Source organism: Strix uralensis, chromosome 4, assembly GCF_047716275.1.
Source record: "Strix uralensis isolate ZFMK-TIS-50842 chromosome 4, bStrUra1, whole genome shotgun sequence".
Classification (NCBI taxonomy): domain Eukaryota; kingdom Metazoa; phylum Chordata; class Aves; order Strigiformes; family Strigidae; genus Strix; species Strix uralensis.
The window spans coordinates 46037010-46059752 of record NC_133975.1 but is presented as its reverse complement, the minus strand read 5'-3'; the positions used below and the strand labels follow the sequence as shown (position 1 = coordinate 46059752).

Sequence of the window (22743 nt, the reverse complement as noted above, 5' to 3'; positions counted from 1 at the left end):
TCTTCTTCCCCAGGTGCAGGACATTGCACTTCTCCTTGCTTAACTTCATGAGGTTACTCCTGGTCCATTTCTCCAGTCTGTCAAGTTCCCTCTGAATGGCAGCACAACCCCCTGGTGTATCAGCCACTCCTACCAGTTTGGTGTCATCTGCAAACCTGATGAAGGTACAACTCTGCCCCATCATCCAGATCATTAATGAAGATGTTAAACAGGACATTTATAAGACTAGTCTTCAGAGTTTCATTATTAGCAAAATATAAGAATTGTTGACATCACTTTTCCAAGATTTGGAAACTTGCTGCGGTATATGCTTACTAACTAAAAATCTGCTACATACCACACATCAGTATTGGCAGAGAGAGGGCATATGACATCACATTGGACATGTTCCTATTGGTAATCAATGATTAAGCAAGATTGAAAAATCTTGCTGTGTAGATTTTTTAGATGAGTAATTATTGATCTTATCTTTAATTATGTATAGAAAGAACTTGCTTGAGGTTGTTTCTAACAACAAAAAAATCAACTGTAATGAAGGTTAAAGAAGCATATTTCCTACTCTCCAAAATTTTGTTTAATGCAGCTTTAAAAATGTGGAATACTTAGCTGGTGTCACAAAACACAGCTGGGTAGAGGATGAAGTATCAGTTGATAACGAAAGAAGATAACAAGATCAAAAATTAACTGTGTCTATTTTGGCACAAGATTAAATATTTTCAAATGCTATCCAACTGTTTACAAGAAATGTCCCAGCATGCTGTCCTATTAGGGCATAGAAATGCCTCAGCTTTCTACATTACAAGAAATACACAAATGTACTGTATCTCAGATCAGATGCAAAAATCATTAAGTTTCAGGGATATTTTAAACTCAGTTAGAGATGAGGGTCTTTTCAAATAATATACACGGAAAATGAAACATAACCCCAATAGGCAAACTGCAAAAATATAATAAAAGAACATGGAAGAAGATTAAAAATGTTAAAATTATGGCTGCTACTTGCTTAGACTACCTGCTGAGGACATGAGCATATGAAAATCGGGGATTTAAGGTTTCTGTTGAGTTTCTGGAAGGGACTTGGATTTTATGGATGCAGATCTCTAGTTTTCATCTCAAGCCTGCCATTCCCATGCCTGTTCTGCCTCCACTTCTTCCCTGTTCTGTCTCCTCTCCCATAGGATCTGTGTGTTCCATACAGAGACCTTGCCCTCCCTGCCCTGTTCCTCGGACTGAACCCCATTTGACTGCAAACTCAGATGGCCTGAGCCTCTTTCAGCACCTCAGTTCCTAGTCTTACTCTGTCTCATTTCCTAGGGTCCAATTTTCATGTCTGCTCTGTTCAGCATTTCTTGACAGAATGTCTTTTAGGCGGCCTACCCCATGTTGTAGATTTCCCGCTGCATCAAAGCCAAATAGTTTATTTCTCCACCTTGCCTCAAGAAGTACAAGGAGCTCCATCTCCTTAGACAGGATTGCCATCAGTTTCTCAAGCATCTCAGCAACACAAATAACCTTTAGGACTAATAGCAAGGCATTGCAACTCATTGCATTCTCACTACCTATGATAGGATATTACTTGTCTTTTTTGTGCCAGTGAAATAATTCTCAATGGATATAAAAACTTACAGGTATTTAACAACCACACCTTGACAGGCTTCTGAGTGTGTATGAAGAGAAATTTTTTAAACAGTCCAATTTTGGAGAATTTTCACTGAATAGAAAAGGAATGTATTAGTTTAGCTAGGGCAAAAGGCAGACGATATTTTCGGGGCAATTGTATTCTTAGCAAAGTTTTAGAAAATATAACTAAAATCAAATACTTCCTAAACAAACAAACAAACAAAATCAAACCCTGTATCACAAGATGCTATCCTTGCTAAATTAACTACTCAAGAGTTAGGAGATGTGAAGGTGAGGACCTGCTCAATTGAAAGCAGGTCTGAATTTTCTTCTACTATCTCATATTTCTGTAGTAGATCCTATTCCCTTCAGCAGTGTTTTCCCATACACAGAGGTACTTGCATGACACTAATGTTTATTTATTGCCCTCTTTTTCCTCCATTTGCTGCCATTTCCCACTTTCCTCAGCAAATTTGTGTCTGATAGGTTATCTATACCACTAGAAAAGTTTTTCAACCCTTCTTTTTCATTATAATTTTTTATTTTATATTATCCTGAAGCGTACCTGTAATATACTGCCAAGAACTGTGCAACTGAGGCAGGCAGACAATTAAAATATTAGTGCAGTATGGGCTCAGTCTAAAAAGTTAATTTGACATGACAAGCTAGATGTAAACTCTTTGGGTTCATTTCAGTCACTTTTTTGGGGTAACTGACCATAAATATTACCAGAAAGCAAATTTTAATTACACAAATAATGTGATTGTTCACACTGACTATCAAAGAGGAATGTTCTAATATCTTAACTTAAAGAAGCCTACTTTATATGGGAGAGGTCATTACATAGGTTAAAAAAGGAGGGGAGAGAAGACATTGCATGATTGTATTTAGCAAAATCATATATAATACAATCAAATTAATCCTGTATCCTGTATCATTCAGTTCAAAAAGCCATGTGAGACTGTTGGTTTGAAATATGGTGAATAGGTAACTATTCAATACATCTTACAATTGCTATAAACCCTCCTGAAGATTATTTCAGTCAGGTCTAATGGAATGGGATGGGGAGAAGAGAGAATATAGTCTGTTCAAGTTGTTTGTAATCCAGGGAGAATGTATGTGTTTAAGAAAGAAACATGTGATATATATAATGAACTAGGTTCTTCTATTGTTGTATATGATAACTCTAATTTTTGATTAAACTGAGATATTTTGTTTGGAAAAACAAAGGTGCTGTGTTCTTCAGACACTATAAATCACTGATTTATATCTGGCTGAGGGTCTGGACTCTCTTCACCTTAAAGTACTTTTGGCCTTTTGTCTTGGAACTAAGGTGAGGAAAATTCTTGTCACCCCTCTGCAAAAAATTGCCTTGTAAATGTGAAACTTCAGGGAGTAGGTTGCCATTGTTAACACAGAAACAGAAATTAAAATGTCACATTCATGCTACATATGTAGTGATCTGATTTGAAACATACACCATAAACTCATACCATTTTTGGAGCAGGTTTGAATTTGAAGGCAGTCTTCCTTTCTGTTTATAATATGCCTAATGACATTTTTGTTTGTCTAGAAACATCTTTCCAAAAGCGAAATTCCTCAAATTCACACTTCGAAAAACCTAGCCTCTAAGACATATATGCTTTTAAAATAGACAGAGTTATAAAAAAAATATTTAAACACATCTAAGTATCATGTCTATAACTGCCAACGTGATCAATAATATTAACATCTGGTTATGACCAGCATAGATCCGTAACATGATAAACATTGAGTTAATGAGAAAACACAAGCTTTCTAGGTATTTCAGCTTTTTCAATAGCAATTTTCAAGGCTTTTTTTTGTGTCAGATGTAGATATCACATTCATGTTATCCTGAGAACAGTAATAACAAGAAAGAGTAATCATTTTTATAATGCTCCTTTAACACTTCCATTAACATAAACAATAACATAAACACAAGAAAAATATCTTGGTTTATTATTCAAATTGTTTTTTCACTTAACTCATGTATACACTTCTGTTCTCTTAAATAGCTGAATATTAGCATATAAAGTGCTTAACTGAATATAATACCATCAAAGGACATTTTAGAGACAGGTGGTCCCCTACCAAATACAACAACCCATAATATATCTTAGTTTGTTACAGATTTTTTGCTCTGACCACTGTTTACTACTTTGTTTAGAAGAACTCTACCAGCATTCCCCTAGAAACTTTTGAATGGCTGCTGTGGAAAAGCAGAGGCTACTAAACAAGCATAAGGGAGATGATACAAATCCTTCTGAAATACAAATTAAGTAAAGACAGATTTTAATGAACTAATTATGGAGTTGATATTATAAATATTTTAATGGAGATTGAATTGCATAGCTCTATGTCTTCAGTGATACTAAGACCATCACATACACCAATCATTATCTGAGAACAGGTTTTCTAAATCATGGTGTTTATGACATGCGATGTCAACAACAGTAAAGGAAAAATACCTGATGGAATAAATTTCAATATCACAGATATATGGAGGAAAACAATAAAAATCAAACTGACAGGCTCAGATTCATATAGTCTCAGAATCATATAGTAATAAAATTATAAATTTTGAAAGTTTTACGTACTATGTAAATGTTAATAATTAGCACTATTTAATGAAACAGTTACTCCTGCCCCGTTACAACTCTGTATTTTGGGGTTTTTTTAATAGTTTATATGAAAAAGGGTTAAATAGCAACTTATTATAATATTGCTTACAATAATTACTTTACATGTGCACTTTACATTACACTTTTACAGTGCTCATTATCTGTATTGTTAAGACTCCAAAGGAAGCCCATTATTCTTTACTACTGTAACAGTCAAAGCAAAACTCAAAAAAAATTTCCTAAAGATCTTAATCTTAAAAGAAAAATAAACCAAAATTATATATATAATATCTGCAAAGTAGTCAATGTAAAATACAGAAATATTTTTTCTAAAAATATATAGATTTACACAACTGGAAATCAAGAAAAAAAATCTAATTACACTGTTTTCACTGAACCTTCACATTAGATCTCTGTGATCAAACAAAGCTTCATTATCTCATTTACATTTTGTCTGATTCTCCTGTTAATACAAGTATCATTATATTAATTAGTCATTATCATAGCTACAAGTACTGACCATCATCCCTGTCCTTAGGAAGATTACTGCTTAAAAGCACAGATCTAAACTGTGGAAGAGCTGTTCGTTAGACCTTTAATCTCAATGGCTTTAACTCCATTTATACACAATATGCACAGCAAATGTTCCTATTGCTCAAACGGACTCCTTTCTCCTTTTCCTTGCACCGCAAAAAATGAACATCCAAATCATGTTGGAAGGTACCATTGTAGTGTCAACTTGTGAAACAGCAGCTATCTGAGCAGAGCAAACATGGACTAGTCAATTTGTTTGGACAACCTTAAATTTATATGAATGATACAGAGGAGTAATGCTAGTGATTGCCTTTGGCACCATAAAGGTTTACAGTGGTTTCTAGATGAAAAATACAATTTCCTGACAGACACTTCATCACCACAAAAATCTACAGTTGTCCTCCTTCACCTCTCCCAAATTATGTTTCTTGATTTTCTAGTCTTGCAGAAAACCTTCAATTTAAGTGCAGTTTTGCCTCATTGTATGCTGAACTGAGCCAAACATGAAGAATCACAGTATTTTAACCATTGATCCTCTTCAATATTATTAACACATTAGGATTGGTAGAGAACATGTTGACAAGAATATAATTTGTTAATAAATTATGGTAAACCAGAACACATAAAACAGAAGGAGAAAGTTGGTCAAGGACCTTCTAATGTGCTCAACTCACCAGTAATTCTGCTATGTCTGCAGGAATTAAAATATGAGTAAACTGCAATTCAGTCTTCTCGCTAGTTTAGCCACTAAACTCACTAGTTTAGTCAGTATTTGCTACCTGACTTCAAATGGCAGAAAACAGCCCTTGAAGAAAAATTTGAAGGAGGAAAAGATGTTGATGCCATGCATTAGATCAAGGAGGACACTCCATTGACAAAATGTTGGGGGTCAGAAGGGGAAGAAATTGGAAAAAAAAATTTAAAAGAGATAGATAGATAGATAGATAGATAGATAGATAGATAGATAGATAGATGATAGATAGATAGATAGATAGATGATAGATAGATAGATAGATAGATGATAGATAGATAGATAGATAGATAGATAGATAGGTATTCTAAGCCAGTTTCCTGGAGAAACACAATGGCAGACAACATGTTAAGAAAATGGCAAACAACCACTAAACATCAAAGTAATTTAAAATGTGAAGGATATTAACAACAGAAAGTGGGAAAAAATGGCTATTAAAAGATAATAGACAAAATAGACAAAATAAACTTGGAAACTGCTTTTGGTGTGAATATCAATGAAAGATATCAGTATCAGAAAATTTTTCAGCATTTTTGGATAAGAGATGTCAAGAAAAGTCAATTATAACTGACTAACAATTAACAAAACAAAAATTGATGGCAGCAGCAGTGCTGTCTAGACCAAGAAACTAGGTATAGAGTATGCTTCTACAGAAAGTTAGAGCCTGTTAATGCAAAGTAAATTTACAGGAGAAGATTGAGTTCAAACATGATTCTGAATAGGATTAAGTATCAACATGGAATGATAAATACTGATAGTTTACTGCAGAAAGGTAGACTTAAAAGTCAAAGATAAATATGAACACTGAAGTAACAGGAAAGCACAAAGTCTCTCAAAAAAAAAAAAAAAAAAGACATTAAACCTCACTGGGGGTAAAGTTCGGTGGGACCCTTGGGCCCTTGATCAGTGGAGGAGAACAACTGCTTCAAATAATTTAGGAAAAAAAATACATATAGGAAAAAGAGCTAGGAGAGAGTACTACTGTTCAAGATAAGGGAAAGGCCTGTCTTCAGGGCACCAGCACAACTTAAGCGCAGTTGTTACAAGTACAGGGTTCAGGAGAGTGGTGCTTAGAACTTGAACAGATACAGGAAAATGTAAAGATCAAGATTTCAAATCCAGATGCCTCTAGTTAATCTACGTAAATTGTGGTTAGATTTCAAAATAATAAACGTGAATTTAAAAGCCTACATCAATTACAAAGCTTTTAATTAGTGCATTTTAAAAATTTTATATTAAAATTCAACATTCTTAACAGAAGAGACCTATGCACTTATTTTTCCAAATTTGTCTCCAGAATTGCTAAATTAATACTAAAACTGATTTATCTGTATATATCTATATGTATATATAATAACACTTATTCTGCAGATAACATACTAAAAGACCTCACAGGTGAACAGTTCACAGTACACAGCAAGTCCTCTGCACTATCTTTACTCCTTTTAATAACAATTGCTCATATGAAAGTAATACATGAAAATTATTATGTTTTATTGTTTTGCAAGGTTATTTATAGGAGAACAATGAGGAAAAAAAAATTATCTCTTTTTCTGTTAAGCTGTAACACAATATAAAGAAAGTAAAATAGCAACAACAGATCTGCTTAACAAAATCCAAATCCAAGTCGCTTATGGCTTGGTAATTAGAACATTTTTCCTTACCGTTCACTTGAAGAACATGAGTTTGATAGAGCTTATCATAGCCATCAGCATAGCAGGTGTAATTTCCCATATGAGTTGTGGTAACCTTAGTAATGTACAAGGACCCATCATCTCCAAAATCCTACCGGGAAAGATTAAAAACAGGATTATCATAATTATGCCTGCATCTCTACAGTAATTATGCTCGTCATCTTGGCAACAAAGCTGTGATGCAAATATCAAACATAAACCAGAATAGCTGACAGCAATCTGAAACCCAAATATTATATTTGTGAATAGTGGAGTTGTTTGGTCTTGCCACATATACTGTGTCTGTAAAAGAAAATATAATTTTTACTATAACAACTAGTTAAACTCTGCAGACATAAAATGTTTGTTTATTTAGCTATGATAGTTATTTGCAGAAGGAAAGTGATTTAGGATTGGATCTGATCAAATAGAAAAACTAAAGTTTTGCACAATTTAACAAGGCAAATGACATCCTGTGGAAGTGTGGTCACCCTTTGAAATGAGCAGATACACAAACCAAAAAAAATCCTAATTTTTTTTCAATTTAAGTCACAATTTTTAACTTCACCCTTTTATATATTGTTAATTGGCATATAGGTTCCACTGTATGAGCGCCAAATTTGACCTTCATTTTGATTCCCAGTTCAATTTTAACTATGCCAGTTATTGTATGGAACATTTAATAGTCAAAGTGTCATGTCATTCTAAAGTGCTTGTACAAATTCTGCTAGGACACTTCTTGATATTTAGTTTATTTTCAGTCTCACCCAGCAATCCTTTTATTGTTATATATACAGTTTATTTACATAAAACAGCAAATAACATAAAATAGAAATGTAAAACTATGAAAAAATGTCTTTCAGCCTAGTAGATAGTTTCTGCTGTAAAATATTTAATTCAGAAATTAAAGTGTACAAGCTATGAGGAAAAACCTGCAAAACACAGTCTGTTTCATGACAGGAAAAAGTATGCCAGATCTTCTATGGTATGTAAGTCAGCCCAGGTTCCTGAAGGGAACCCATACTCTATAATCACAGAATCACAGAATCATTTAGGTTGGAAAAGACCTTGGAAATTGTATGCCTAATGTTAATATAGTCTATCATAAACTCAGTTACCTTTCTTGCATATTAAAAAGCTGTTTCAAAGCTTCTTAATATGAATACAATACAGTTTCCTTTTTATTTTTATCTCAAACTTATTCATGGTCATCTTACAGTCATTTTATACTCCTTAACATAAACAGCCTCTAAAATAGCCTTTAAAATCTTTAAATAACTTAAAATATCCTCTCCTTATGATTAACCACAGGATACAGTATTATATAATATACACATTGTAATTATATGCAACACAAATATTCACACACTCAGAGGCTCACACACAGAGCCCAAAGTATACAACAGGTGTCCAATTCATTAGAATAGGGTTAATCACCAACCTACAATATCTACATTTCTCATTAGATACAGCGATTCATTACAGAAGCACTACTTTTGTAAACTGATTTCAGGGATCTGGGATTCCAGAAAGCAAGTGTTACTGGTGAAGACCATGGCAAAGGAGGCTTTCAGTACATCAGTCTCTTTCACTTCTTTTGTTACTAGGTCCCATACCCCACTCAGCAGCAGGCCCGTATTTTCCAGTCTTCCTTTTGCTGCTGATATAGCTCTGAAGCCCTGTAGAAGCTCTTCATGTCCCTCACCAGCTTCAATTCCAGGGGGGCTTTGTCTTTCCTAATCCTGCACATTCAAATAGTGTTTCCATGTTCTTCCTGGGCCACCTGTCCTTGCTTCCACCTTTCTTCATTTTTAGTTGAGTTCTGTCAGGAGCTCCTTGTTCTTTAATACAGCCCTCTGGCTGCCTTTGATTTTCTGTTTATTGTGCCAGACCATTCTTGTGCATAGAGGAGGTGATCCTTGAAAATCAATCAGCTCTCTTAAACTCCTCTTATTTTCAGCATGGTCTCATATTCCAAGCACGTCCTTGAACAGGTTGAACAGGTTGAAGTCCGCTCTCCTGAAGGCCAGGGTTGTGCTCCTGCTTTTTGCCTTGCTGCCTTCTCTTAGGATTCTCGACTCTACCATCCCATGGTCACTGCAGCCAAGGTTGCCCTGACCTTTATATCCCCAACCAGTTCTTCACATATTTTGTAGCCTTCTCTGTAAATTCCTCAAATTCTCCTTAGCACCTCACTCGTGGAGTCTGTAAGCTGCACAGCAAAAGAACTTTGATAAAAAAAATTTACTATGTGCTGCCTTATTCTTACATTCTATCCTTTGAACATTATCAATGACAAAATACTGGGCTAGATTAACCTCTGGTCTGTTATGACTATTCTTACATTATTTCATAATCTCATCTAACACTTTCCTAATTTTTTGGGATTCACTTTTTTCAGTCCCCACTTTCCAGTTTTGATTCTTTCCCAGAGAACATAATCTCAGTGGTTTTATGCTCATATTTCACTCAAGCTGCCTTTCACTGTAACATCTTCAGTATTCTTTTAGATTGAAATTTAAATGTAAAAATTGAAATCTAGATGAACTTATCTTTAATTTCTCTATTTTCTTACCATAAATATACTTAAAATATTATTCAGAAAACATATATCTCACTGTATTTCTTTGCCCAAAGGTGTTTGGTCAACTAAATTTCACATTGCAGAGCTCTGTGCTTCAGATGATTCTGCTAGCTGCTCACCGAGAGAAGAAAATAACCCACCTAAAAATTAACCTATCTGGTAAGACTGTCAATCAATAACTTGCCTTTCCTAAATTAACTGTAGCTTTCTGTATTAGCACTTCAGTTACACAGACAATATTTCTACCAAGTCTTCAATATGCCATTATGTAAATCATCATTACAAAAATAATAATAAAAAACCTTTAATGCTTACTTTTTAACTTCAATTATGCGAACTAATACAACTGGATTTCCATTCAAAAAAACCCACCTGAATAACTCCAATAATCTTCCTAGTTGGATATTTTTCTTTATCTCTTTCTAAAGTGTATGAATCAGTAAGTTCAATTAACTTTTTCCCCTTACTAGCTAAAAATGTTTTCAAAATGTTGCTCATCAAGTTATTAGTGGAAGAATGAAGAACAGGTGTTCAAAAGAGCCACACTAAAGGTACCTATATTTTGTCTAGCAAATGGCTAATATTTTTGCTGTCTGAAATTTTTGGCCTAATCTCTGTCAAAGGTATTTGTGAACAAAATAAGTCATAGGATGGAGCATATTAACATTTAGCTGCTACAATACAGTCTGGAGACTAGTTTAATTTAACATTCCTTATGCAAAGTTATTAGATATTGCTTTGAAGCACACTTACCAATTCCAGACCTTTGACTGATTCACTGTGGCATGATGATATCTTTAGGTACCATAGTTATTTTCTAAGTAAATGGATGTCTGTGTTATGGCTTCTCCTTTTTCATAGAAACCATGGATAAAACATCCTTGCACTTATTTTACTGAGACATCAGTATTTCAGTAGGATTCCCACATGACATCATCACTTCATCACTCAGAGAGTCTGAATCATATGGATGGCTATTTTTGTTGGTGTGGTGGTTTTAGTTTTGTTGTTTGGTTTGGGTTTTTTACAACTACAAAACAAATGTCCCTAGCTTATTGTTATACCGAGTTCAATGTTTGTTTTGTTAATTAAAGCAAACAATTTAATACAAAGAGAACTTAATGTTGTAAGCAGCATTTGGAAAGGTATGGTGAAGTATAAACAGAGATCTTTGACACCGAATGTTGACATATATTTAGTGTTTTATAGAATAACTCACAAGCTAAGTCACTGATAAAAACTGCATTTATACAGACACACACAAGCATCACTGAACCAGAGCTTTCAAATAACAGCAGCAATACATATAGAAAAGGGTTTTCCTACCTTTTGAGAAAATATTTGATGACCAGAAAAACAATGCTGCAAGATTAATTTTTGTTAAATAGCCTAATGTTTAAATAGAAATGGCCTGGTACTCCTACAATTAAATTGAGAAACTTTAATTATTTTTGTCATGCATAAAAAGGATAGAATTGAACAATTATTTTAACAATGATCCCACTGCAACTCTGTTCTGCTGGATGACTTGACATTTGAGAATCATGATACATGTCACAAATAACGAGTAAAGGATTATGGAAAGTGACATTTGACAGTGAATCTTTGCTTAGTTGTCTCAGTGTTAATACAACAGAAACCTAAAGGTGATTTTTGTTTTTAAATCAGTAATTATTTCCTTTGGTTTTATAAATTGCTTTTGTATGCTAATACTTTGCATATGAGAGAATCTATGATCATTTGCATGCACTTCTTCATTAACAGCTCTAGAAAGACTGTTGCCAGCTTACTCCCCACAGGAGAATGTATAATGAAACAGACTACTTGAATTTTTTCATTATCATAGAGACTAGGATTGGTTTGGTTTGGTTTGGTTTGTGGGGTTTTTCTACACCATAGTTAATTTATTGTCAATATATTGCTCTCTTAAATAACTTCTTGTTTTGTTTTGTATAAAAACCTTCTGTACTCCAAATCCTGAGTATTCTCTCATCTAGAGATCACAACCTTCTCCCAGAAAATATCTCCCCAAAATGAAAAATATCATGTCTTTATTTTCCTTTCTGCTGAGTGCATCCATACTGTTCCCCGCCCAAATCTCACTTGTAACATGAAACTGAGAATCCAGTTCAAAGGATTTAAGTTCAGAAAATTGAATTGGGAATGCAGTCTAAATTTAGGTGGTCTGAAGGCATTTTTTATTTTATTTTATTTTTTTAAATCAGAAAACATGATTGTTCTAGAAAAGAAGGTCTAACTGCCTCACAAAATAAGTTTTGATCTAGTGCTTAGAGTCCCAAATAACATATAGGTACACCATAGTTAAATCATTAAGGTACATAATTCAAACTAGGGCTTGGTACCTGGGCTTTTCACATTTCGAGTGATACAAAGGATTCATCTTTAACTCAAAACCCAGGAAATATTCTCCTGATTTTTACATGGGGTTGGTTGGTTGGTTGTTGTCTGGGGGGCTTCTACTACTTTTTTTTTACTCTTGTAATTTTTCAGGCCTAGATGATAACTTCCTGACAAGCATTTCAGCCTCAGCTTTTTACACAGAGATCCAAACATTTTACAAAACTGAACATACTGTATTTAAGAGATCTGTGAACTGGTTAAGAGTCTTTTCTGCTCTGTAAGCTCAGTTTCTGACAGCTGATGAATTCTATGTGTGTTTTCTGGAACACCAGCGCACACCAGTACCTAAACATTGGTACACAGTAAAAAGGTGATTTTTATGCACCGAAGTTTACACTTACACACTTTCAGAGTACTGATTTTATGGGGCATGTTCCATGTAGGTCAGAAGAAAGAATTGATACAATCTTCTGGCCTTAAAATTTTCAGCTTCTAAAGAACTTCAAAATATTAAGCTTAACTCCAAAAATCCACACTTTGGGGAAGGAAAGAAAAAAAGGAAAAGGTAACAAAAACAATAAAGAAAAGAATACAGGAATGAGGACATGAGAACTGGAGATGTGAATATTTAGTTACATTATCTTCAGACAGAAAAAAATGAACCTACTGTTTCCTTAATAAATAGAATTAGAAAGCACCAAATATTTTAAATTAATAGCTTTTTGATTACAGATGAAACCTGTATTTCTATTTGCAGTCTCTGACAAACCTACAACAAAGAATAAAATTGTATTGGTTAGTATCTTTTTTCTAATGATGGTTAAAAATATAAACACTGTAACACTGTTATACTAGGTCAGTAATGATGACAACACAATTTGGGTGGGGACTTCTCCCTCCTCCTTTTCAAAGGGAAATCTTGATTTTCTTATGGGAAAACGAAAAAAAATCACCTGTTTTGGAACTGATCAGGAAAATAATTTGCACCTAAGAATTAAAATTTTGCATTGGTCTGCTAAGGGAAAGCTGCATCAATAATTGCAGCCATCTAGATATTTTCGAAACAACAGCTGTTTGCTCGTAAAATGCAGTCAGTATTCATAATCCCAATTTTTCCTATGCATCCCTCCACACGTTCTGCATTTGATTTCAGCTGACTCATGGAAGTACCAGTAATACTAATGTCACATTTTTGTTCATATTTTACATATTCATTTTTCAGTATCTGTAACTTTATTACAAGGACACAGAGACCAGATAACCTTTTGAGGGTTAACTGGAAACATTTTTAAAATACTTATTGATGTGTGCTTGGTTTGCCAGATAAATTCAGCTCAGGCTTTTCATGCTAATGTCAATGTTACAACTCCTACTTTCCAAGTAATCAGTTTCTCTGTTCATGTTGGCAGAGCAATGCAACTCTGCAGTTTGCTATTGCATGTCAGAAAGAAATCTGAGAATAATTGAGTTTGGCACAAATCCAAGATTTTTTAAGTTTTCCTTCTAGCTCAAGAGGGAAAACAAAACCTAAATTTCCTAAGCACAAATTTTGTGTGTCTTCTCTCAATCTCATATTTTACAGCTGCAATAAGAACAAATAATAAATCTAGTGTAAATCCACTGGTTAAAGAACCAGCCTGACAGAAATTTGTAAATCCAGTCAAAGCTTAAAGGAAGAATGAACACAGCTTAATATAGTGAGTAGTAATACAGTATATACAGTAGAAAGTCACAGGATCTTAAAAGAAAATCTGTTCTGAAGAATGTAACACCAGAAAAGAGTTTGTGGTTATTAATGCAGGCTAACTTTAGTCAAGGGAAATTAATCTTTCTAATCTTCTTTTACAGTCAGTTGAGAAAGCTAAAGGTAGCAAAATCCTTTCATGAGACAGTTCAGTGGATCTGCCTTTGCTCATTGCTTGAGTTACCTCCTACCTTTCTCTGCTGACCATGGAAACAAACTTCCTAGCTATAATTAGGCATTGTAAGTATTTCATTGGTCCCTCTGCTTATTGATGCTGAGGAGACTGGAAACAAAAAAAAAAAAAAAAAAAAAAAAAAAAAAAAAAAAGGAGTGATTTTTACAAAGGCTGTTTTTCAGCACAGCAAGGTAGCCTTGATAGCATCACTCTACTGCCAAAGGGGAAAAAGGTGATCATTCAGTGAGTAATTCAGAACACCTAACTATGCAGATTGAGGAAGTCTTTGTGCATATCTTCCTAAACTTGTTTTACAAATAATCAATACAGAGATGACCCTCTATTATCACTTCCTAAAATAAGACTTTGTAATCCATGAGCCCCAACCATTACTTGAACAGGATTTACCTGTATTCAGCAAATCTGAGAAATCCAACTATAAATAAATAGAATAACACTGTACCTACTTAAGTAAGTAGAGATGTATGATTTTTCCTTCTCTTGGATACAGTAAGGACTGCCATTTCACTTCATGAGGAAATAGCAACATCTAATACATGGTAACAGCCATTATTCTATGAAAAACATGCAGCAGCTTGCTTTGTGATTTTCAGACTATGTAGTTGATTAAAAATTGGTTTTGCTGTTTCGAAACCTAATAATGTTACAAGCTTCCCAAGAACCTGAAGAGGGACCACACTGAAAAGCACCATAAAACCCCCAACTCCTAGATCACCAGTGAGAATAACAACTTCATTTTATACATAGTCATGTAAAGAGAATTTGGATCTTGTGTATGGGAGATATGAACTAGACATAAGTGACAGCTTTGCCAAAGTACTAGTGCACTTGAGGCTAGCCATAAAACATCACTAATCTTTTACTTCCCCAAAATACTCTGTAACTTTATGCTATCTTGCTATGAATCTGCAATAATGACTGCTAATTTATTCAGACATTCAAAATCTCCAACTGAGTAGATACAGCTTATTTTAAATGGAAAGTTCAGCATGCTCCGATACAGCTGTCTTTTTTATTGGTTCATGTTACACAGAGATCTTCAGAATGACTCATATACCATTTAACTTCTACTTCTTTTTAACAAAACGAATTGTTATACAATTGGATTTAATCAGATAAAGCTATTTGACATTTGTTTCTCATAGATTTTTAAATTTAAGGTCATAACCAGTGACATGAATTTATAATTACCCAATTACCAGAGTTTATTACAATTCCCCCAAATTGGTGGGTTGTTTTTTTTTTTTTTTTTAGTTTGGCTTTAATTACAGATGTATTTATTATTACACATGAAGCTAGATCTTCAAAAAGAAACTAGCTTTGCACTGTACAGTTCACTTGTATCAGATCACATTCCAAAGTGATGTATAAGTGCTAGGAGGCCCCAGAGAAGTATTAACCAATTTATGTTTTAAGGTGACTCAATTTAAGGCCAGATTTTTGGAATAAGCTTGACAAGAGCATCCCCATTTCTACTTTCTTTCTTTAAACACTTCTTATTTGTAGGAAGAGTGTACAGAAATCCTTGCATAAATTTTACTGATTCTGAAAACATCAACTCTTCGTAATTACACTGGGATAAGATTGAATTTATTTTCCATCACTTAGCTTACAAGCACTTTTGTTTTCAATGTAGAAAGTTTATTGGACTTTTTGATCTTCCTATTGCATAAAATACTGGGTGTCAGTTTTAGTTTCATGAGTACAAACCCTTTTTCTTATGTTGACAATAATTCATATTTGCGGTTCCTGAACTGCACTCATCTTAAAGCAATAGAACTCATTTTATTTCACAGAAACAAATTTCTCAGGATGTTTCTTTACAAACTCAAGAGAATCCACAAACAATAAAAAATTAACCCTTTTAACTTTCATATTACTAAAATTTTCATTCAATTTTCATCCAGTCTGTCCCATGTATTTCTGAACTATCCAGGAGTGAGACAGACAGGCAGGTAGAGTGTCTTCAAGCCTTATGCAGTCTGCAAAAGCTCTGCAGGACAAATTTTGTTTTATTACACGCTACTCTGTGCACATATGATAAACCAATGGGCAATAAAATACCTTGTCAAAGACATACAGTTTTCAAATATCTTGCAGAGAAAGCTACCTAAAACAAAAAAGATAGAGATTGGTAGGGAATTTCCTACCATGTGGTAGCTGAAGAGGAGGTACAGGGAAAAAAAGAAAAAAATAAACCTAGTACCTTCAACCTGATTTTGAAAATCAGAATGATTCACTTTAGGTTATTCTTAGGGTACAAAGGAGAGAAAAAGCATACTGTAACTTTAATAATTCTCTTTAAGATGATAACTTATTTTATATGCAGCATTAATGTATGACCTCCAGGCAAAAGTAAAGAGAAAAGAGAGCCAGTCACACATGTTACTTGGATAATTAATACAGTGACATTTGTGTCAGTTTGTTATCAGGTATGTTATATAAGAAATGGGCATATATATGCTAAGAACAATCTTGACTGGAATTGCTACACAAAAGATTTTTAAGTATACACCTGAATACATACAACAAAGTGAGTGACATCCATCCACTGCCATTTTTTGCTCTTTGCTTATAAAATCAAAATATTGACAGCTTGAATGCTAGCACAGCAGCATCACTTAACAAGGCTCTAGCCCAGATGACACACTCAATACTCATAAAAATATTTTTCTTAGAGTCTTTTAAGCAAAGAGCAAATCACAGTCCATCTGAACTAAGCACTTAGTATGAGCTGGAGTACAAGCAAAGGCTGAATTACACTAATAAAAAGTGTATTTTTATTAGCTGAGACAATTTACATTTAATACCAATCTTGGTTATCTGCAAGCATCACATACATTGCCTTTGCTCAATCCACTAATACAGCATTACATGTTCATCAGTCTAACCTGTTATCACAAAAAGCTTTGGTAAGTTGCAGCTACCTCAAGATTTTCAGTGTAACCACTGAAACTAGTTATGTAGGATATTTTTTTTTTCCTTCTTTTCCCCTCTCTACACAAATGAACTGTGATGATATATTTTAGTGAGAGCCTTTGTATCCTCTGGTCATGGTTTTTGATCAGGTAAACTATAAGCTATTGCAAGAGGTCCCGGTACAAAACAAGACAAATTACAGTGTTCAGAAAGTTGTCTGTTAAAAAAAATGTTTCAGCATGTGGTGGCACTGACAAACATTTTCTAGACCTGTACCAAGTATGATTTCTGTTCTTTTACTAATATGAAGCCAAGATGTTATAAAGAAAGTTAATAAGCCTACAGGTATGATATATTTTGATGGTTGTTCATACACAAATACAATAGCATAATGCTGAACTAACAAAATTTTATCTTTTCTACACATTATGACCAGTTAAGATATTTGTATTTCTTCTTTCTCATACATATCTTTCTGTTAGATCTAGTCTGTCTTCAAGTCACAGAAATGAGGACGGAAATTCCCCAGTTCCTAAAGGGATTGAGAATAGTGGTCATTAATATTTTCTGGTTGTTATTAACAAAGTAAAGAAATCTTGCTGATATTTAACAACTTTGTTCCTATTAAACACTCACATAATTTTTTCTACATGTAAAGTTTACCATATCCTGCTAGTTGCAAAATTCTTAGTAAACTATTATCTTGAAGCAAAGTGCCTAATTGAGGTACATGTATTTCCTATGCATTATTAACAGTTTTAAAAAAAATCAAACACAAGTATTTTCAATTGCACAGTTGAAACCAAGACCATGAATTCCAGTTACACAAAACACTGATATGAAATATTTATATGCAAATCAGAGTATCATGCTGAGTCATGACCATATTCTTGTGCTGTCTTTGAATTGAGAGTAACAGGCTCTCTCCTCTGTGAGACATCCACTGCTTCAATTTCACTACCGCTGTGCCAATCATAATAAGTAATCCTCTTTTGTTGCAACAATAGTTAACTCTGTTAACAGACCTCAAGTTTCTATGAGATCTACCAAGATAATATATATTCTTATATATACCTCTCAGTATACCATTATTGTTTATATTTGTCTCCTGTATTTAATTTTTGCTTTTTTAACTATGGCTTTCTGTAATGGACCCAAAAATTCATTAGAAGTACAAGTCCTTTATGAACCATGAAGCTATATATACTATACCTTCTGTTTTCACCTCTGTTCTATGCTTTCATATTAAACAATGGGACAGCATTATTCATTGGAAAGCTTCTATGCTATTGTCACCATATATAACTGTATTACTGAAATACCATCATACAAATTTTTCTTATATACAGTACAGTCTTATTTGCAAGACTGAAATCCACAGAAGTTCTTTTTCTATCGCTGATCCCTCTAGCTAACCCTTGGTTTCAATTGTATTTTACTCTAATTATAACCCTATCATCAACAGTTGCTAACTGATAAAAGAATTCATGTCAGAAATAAGACCTTTAATACAGAAGGGTGGGAGAAAAGGTGGCTTTTTTTCCCCTGCCTTCCTTTTACTAGAATTTAAAACATTAATTTTTTAGCACTCACAGCTTAAACTTCAAAGCCTTTTTCATGAATTAATTTCTTTTCTGATGTTAAAACTAATGTATATCATGTCAAAAACATGAAGGCAAAACAGGATTTCAGTCATCTTCCACTAACTATAAGTGACAATAGCAGGAACTTCACAGAAGTCCTAACGTTTGCCAAGTTGCTGCACAAAATCTAAAATATCTCATAGACAAAAGTGGAATGGCATTGATATTTTACTGTGGCAGAGTATGGCAATTCTATTTTATTTCTCATTAACACAAACAGACCTGCAAAGACAGACTTTTGCCTGGAAGGAGCACATGTTCTACATAGGAAGAAATAGTTTCATCCCAACTAAGTAACTGGACAATCTGAAATGAAACGCATAATTACTCCTATTATCAAAATTCTTAAGAATAAATGGACACTCAAATCTGATTTTAAATCAGACAAGATAACCTACTTCAGATGAGAGTGAGTGAGAATGTTTTCTTTTATTAAGATACTCTGAATTTTATTTTGGGTTGAAATTTTTTTTCTTTTTTTTTTCCCCTCCTCTTCAAGTGTTCAATTAAAAATCTATATGAAAAGACTTCACATTGGAAAATGTTAAGATATTTTCCTCAGAAAGTTCTAGAAGAAAAATGTTAATCATCAGCAAAGCAAAAGCATATTTCGTAAGTATTTTTGAGTAACTGACAAAAATCTAGTCACTTCTATCTCATTTTACCCACAAAAGTATAAGAAACAGTGCAAATTCAGTGATCGTCTGTAAATTCACCTGATTCTTTCTTATTCTAAGGTAGGATAAATTTTTATACCAAACCAAACTAGGCATTATTTAGGAACACTGTTTCAACTTCTCTATTTCTGGTTAGAGTTTAAAGTGCAACAATAGCCAGGCATACATGAAAGGAGAATTAGATGCACATCATTGATGCATTTATTCCCCAATAGAAAAATGCATCCTTTTTTTGTGTAATTCCCACCCACTTTGAAGAATACATCTCTTACGTTCTTTATCAGACTAGATGAAGCCCTGAGTGAGCTTCACAGAAAAAAGTAATCCTGTGAAGAACAAGAAAGACTGAAAATTTGATTCTCCACCAGGGCTTGGCAGAATGTTTTGGAATGTAGAAAACAGAATATCAAAGATTTTACCTCCAGATACGAGTCCAACTCAGGCACGTAACCATCAAAATACGTCATTACTACTCAGATGTTCCAAAGACTGTGTAAAAACCTAAGGTTGTACCAATCTTATTACCTGTAAAGCATTGCCAAAATGAGAGTCAGGAGAAGACAGAACAATAAACATAACAAAAGGCAAGAGGAACCCAGCTGAGAATAGCCAGGAGGAGACTGTAGAGATGACCACCCTCAAGACTTTTTCTTCAGCTCAGTGTTGAAGCATCACCAGAAGATGGACGGAGAAAGATCACCATTGCTTTATTGATAATTCTTCCCAATGTTTCCAATGTTCCAAGGTTTTCATGATCATGACATGTAAATTTGTCACAGTGTTAATCATGGTAAATGTAAACAAATAAAAATTATTAAAACCCTGTAAAATATACCACTGTTAAAATTCAGCACTTTAGCTATATGGATGTGAACTAGAAATAGAAACCTACATGAAAATCAAGCAAAACTACAGCAACTATTAAAAGTACTGACAGATAAAGGCATTGCCATAATTTGTACTACATTTAGGAAAACTTTTAATTTATTTTACCTTCTTTAACAGAACAATGAGAGAAATTGGTCTGTACTAAAGTGGATCAATAAAATTTAGATATGGATGGATACATGGTACGGGGAGTATGGGTAGATAGATCACTGAGCAGTTTGATTCAGAGAAATCTTTAATGTCATCATTTGAAAACAATGGGAGACATACTGTCTTCTCTTGCAACCCTCTCAGAGCTCATGAATTAAGCAGGCTTGTTCTGAGTAAGTAATTTGCTTCACATCACTTTTGCAAGTAGTGGCACTAGTGATTTTATAGGTGGGTGGCAATTTTCTTTTTGAGTCAGTACTGGATCAATACCTTGGTACAATTCTGGAGGATTACATATTTATTTATTATTTCTTAAAATATTATAAATGCCAGTTGAGCCAAATTCCCAATAGGTAATTATGTCCTACCTATCTTAATTCTTCTTCCTGGGATGCTTAGGAAGGAGGGTTAGAAAGGGTTCCTTTTTCTGGTGTTTAAACAATTGGGCCTTTCAGTGAAACAGATTCTGGGATATTATCAAAGCATTTTTGTCACTGGTGATGTGACCCTCCTATTTAATGTACTATAGTGATGATTTGAAAGTTAGGGCTGTGAGCCACAGCAGGCGATTATTAACAAAGCATCTTTTTCATGCTTTTAAGGACTAACATTTCCTGATAGCTGTAGCTTGGTCCAGGCTGCTCTTTTGGACTTCTTTTCTAAAATAATAACCTGAAAAGTTTAGTATTACTTTTGCATCCTATAAAAATCTTCCACACAATTCTTATCAAAGCTGTGGAAAGCATTAAGTGTAGTAGGATAGCAAAAGTACTGCAAAATGACCTGGACAATTTGGAAAAATAGATCTAGTAACTAGTAATATAAACATTCAGAAATGATGCTGGTTTTCACCCAGCTGAGGGAATGTATACTGCAGAAAAAATTAGAAGAGTGTCCTGGTTTAGCCAGGATAGGGTTAAGTTTCCCCAGCAGTGGGGGAGGAAGCTCTAGCTGGGTTATTCATATGCCATGCTGACATCACGTCCAGGCGCCAGAGCGCGGGAAGAATCGGTGATCGCATGGGGTTGGCGCAGCCGGGTTTTCTCTCACTGCTGTATTGGTAGATATCTTGCTCTGTTCATTGTTATTACTGTTACTGTTATTGTTATTGTTGTTGTTTGTTGTGTTGCTGTTGCATTGTTGCATTAAACCTGTCCTTATCTCAGTCTCGGGGCTTTGTATTTCACTCCCTTTGTGGGGGAGGGGCAGCGGCCACGTGGTCTCAGACCCTGGCAGGGGCTAAACCACCACAAAGAGTAAGTCTATAACTGTACATAAAAATCAAACTCAATTTTTTAATGCACTAATCAGAAATTAATTGCACAAGTTGAATTTGCTGGTATCAGCAATATAGAGCGAAGACGTAACCTGCATCTCTATACATATATAGAAAAGAAGAAAGAAAACAGTGAATTTGAACTGAAAAGAAAGGGTTAAGGAAGTGAAAAGGTAGTGAAAAAAGATGCTTACAAAAATTCTGAAGTCAGCTTATAACACAATAGATCAAATAGGTTTCCATTAATTTTAAAATACAGGGAAGGTGGGCAGGAGTGAAAATAGAGGTAGGTATGATAGAAGTTCTGGTGTCTCTGAAAAAAGGAGTACAGGTTACTATAGAAGCAAGACAATAATAAACAATGTTTGAATTAATAATATGGTAGAAAAATCAAGATGTATCTAAAAGACAGCTTACTGAAAGGAAAACATCATTATAAATGAACTCATTAGCTCTATACCTTCCTTAAAATATTTCCATGTTTCTACAGAATCTGCTAATTACTATTTACTGTAGAAAACTTAAAAATAGAACAGTCAGGCATGGATATAACTATATTGTAAAATACCAACAATATTAAAGTTGTTACTTCTTGTCTTTATATTCTAAATTTACCTTTAGAAATTTCTGAATTTCTAAAAAAAAGTGTCACTGACGTATTCTAAAATCCCCAATGAAACTAGACAGAATCAGCTGCAATGTACAGGAAGGTATGTCTGTGGAGAATAAAGGTAACAATGTTTTGAACACCTTTGGTATTCATATATTTCAGCTCACACAGAAGACTCTTAAACAGCTAGGAATACAGAAATATAATTTCAGCTGCTCTTCTAAAGATGTGTTCAATGCGCTGTGTTAAGAAATTGGTTTGGAAGAACCAATCTATTCACAAATCCACAATGTCCCTTTTACGTTATTAGCAGTTTCTGCCTGTAGATGTCAAAAATGTATAGGTAGTTTAACATGGCTTGCCTAGGGTTATTTTCAAGGATTCCTTCATGGTAAGGGGAAATGGATGTACATGTTATATTACCACTTTCCACTGCCACAAAGCCTTTCATTTTTAATGTCTGAAAAACAAAGAG

General features: G+C 34.1%; 1 protein-coding gene across 2 annotated transcripts in view; it reads right to left on the bottom strand.

Moving 5' to 3' along the window:
- FSTL5 (follistatin like 5) overlaps positions 1-22743 on the bottom strand; it is a 333775-nt gene that overhangs the window by 72891 nt on the left and 238141 nt on the right. For both annotated transcript variants that reach the window (XM_074866563.1, XM_074866564.1), the window contains exon 8: positions 7212-7332. In XM_074866563.1, coding sequence (XP_074722664.1) covers positions 7212-7332 — 121 coding nt within the window. The remainder of the gene's footprint in view (positions 1-7211; positions 7333-22743) is intronic.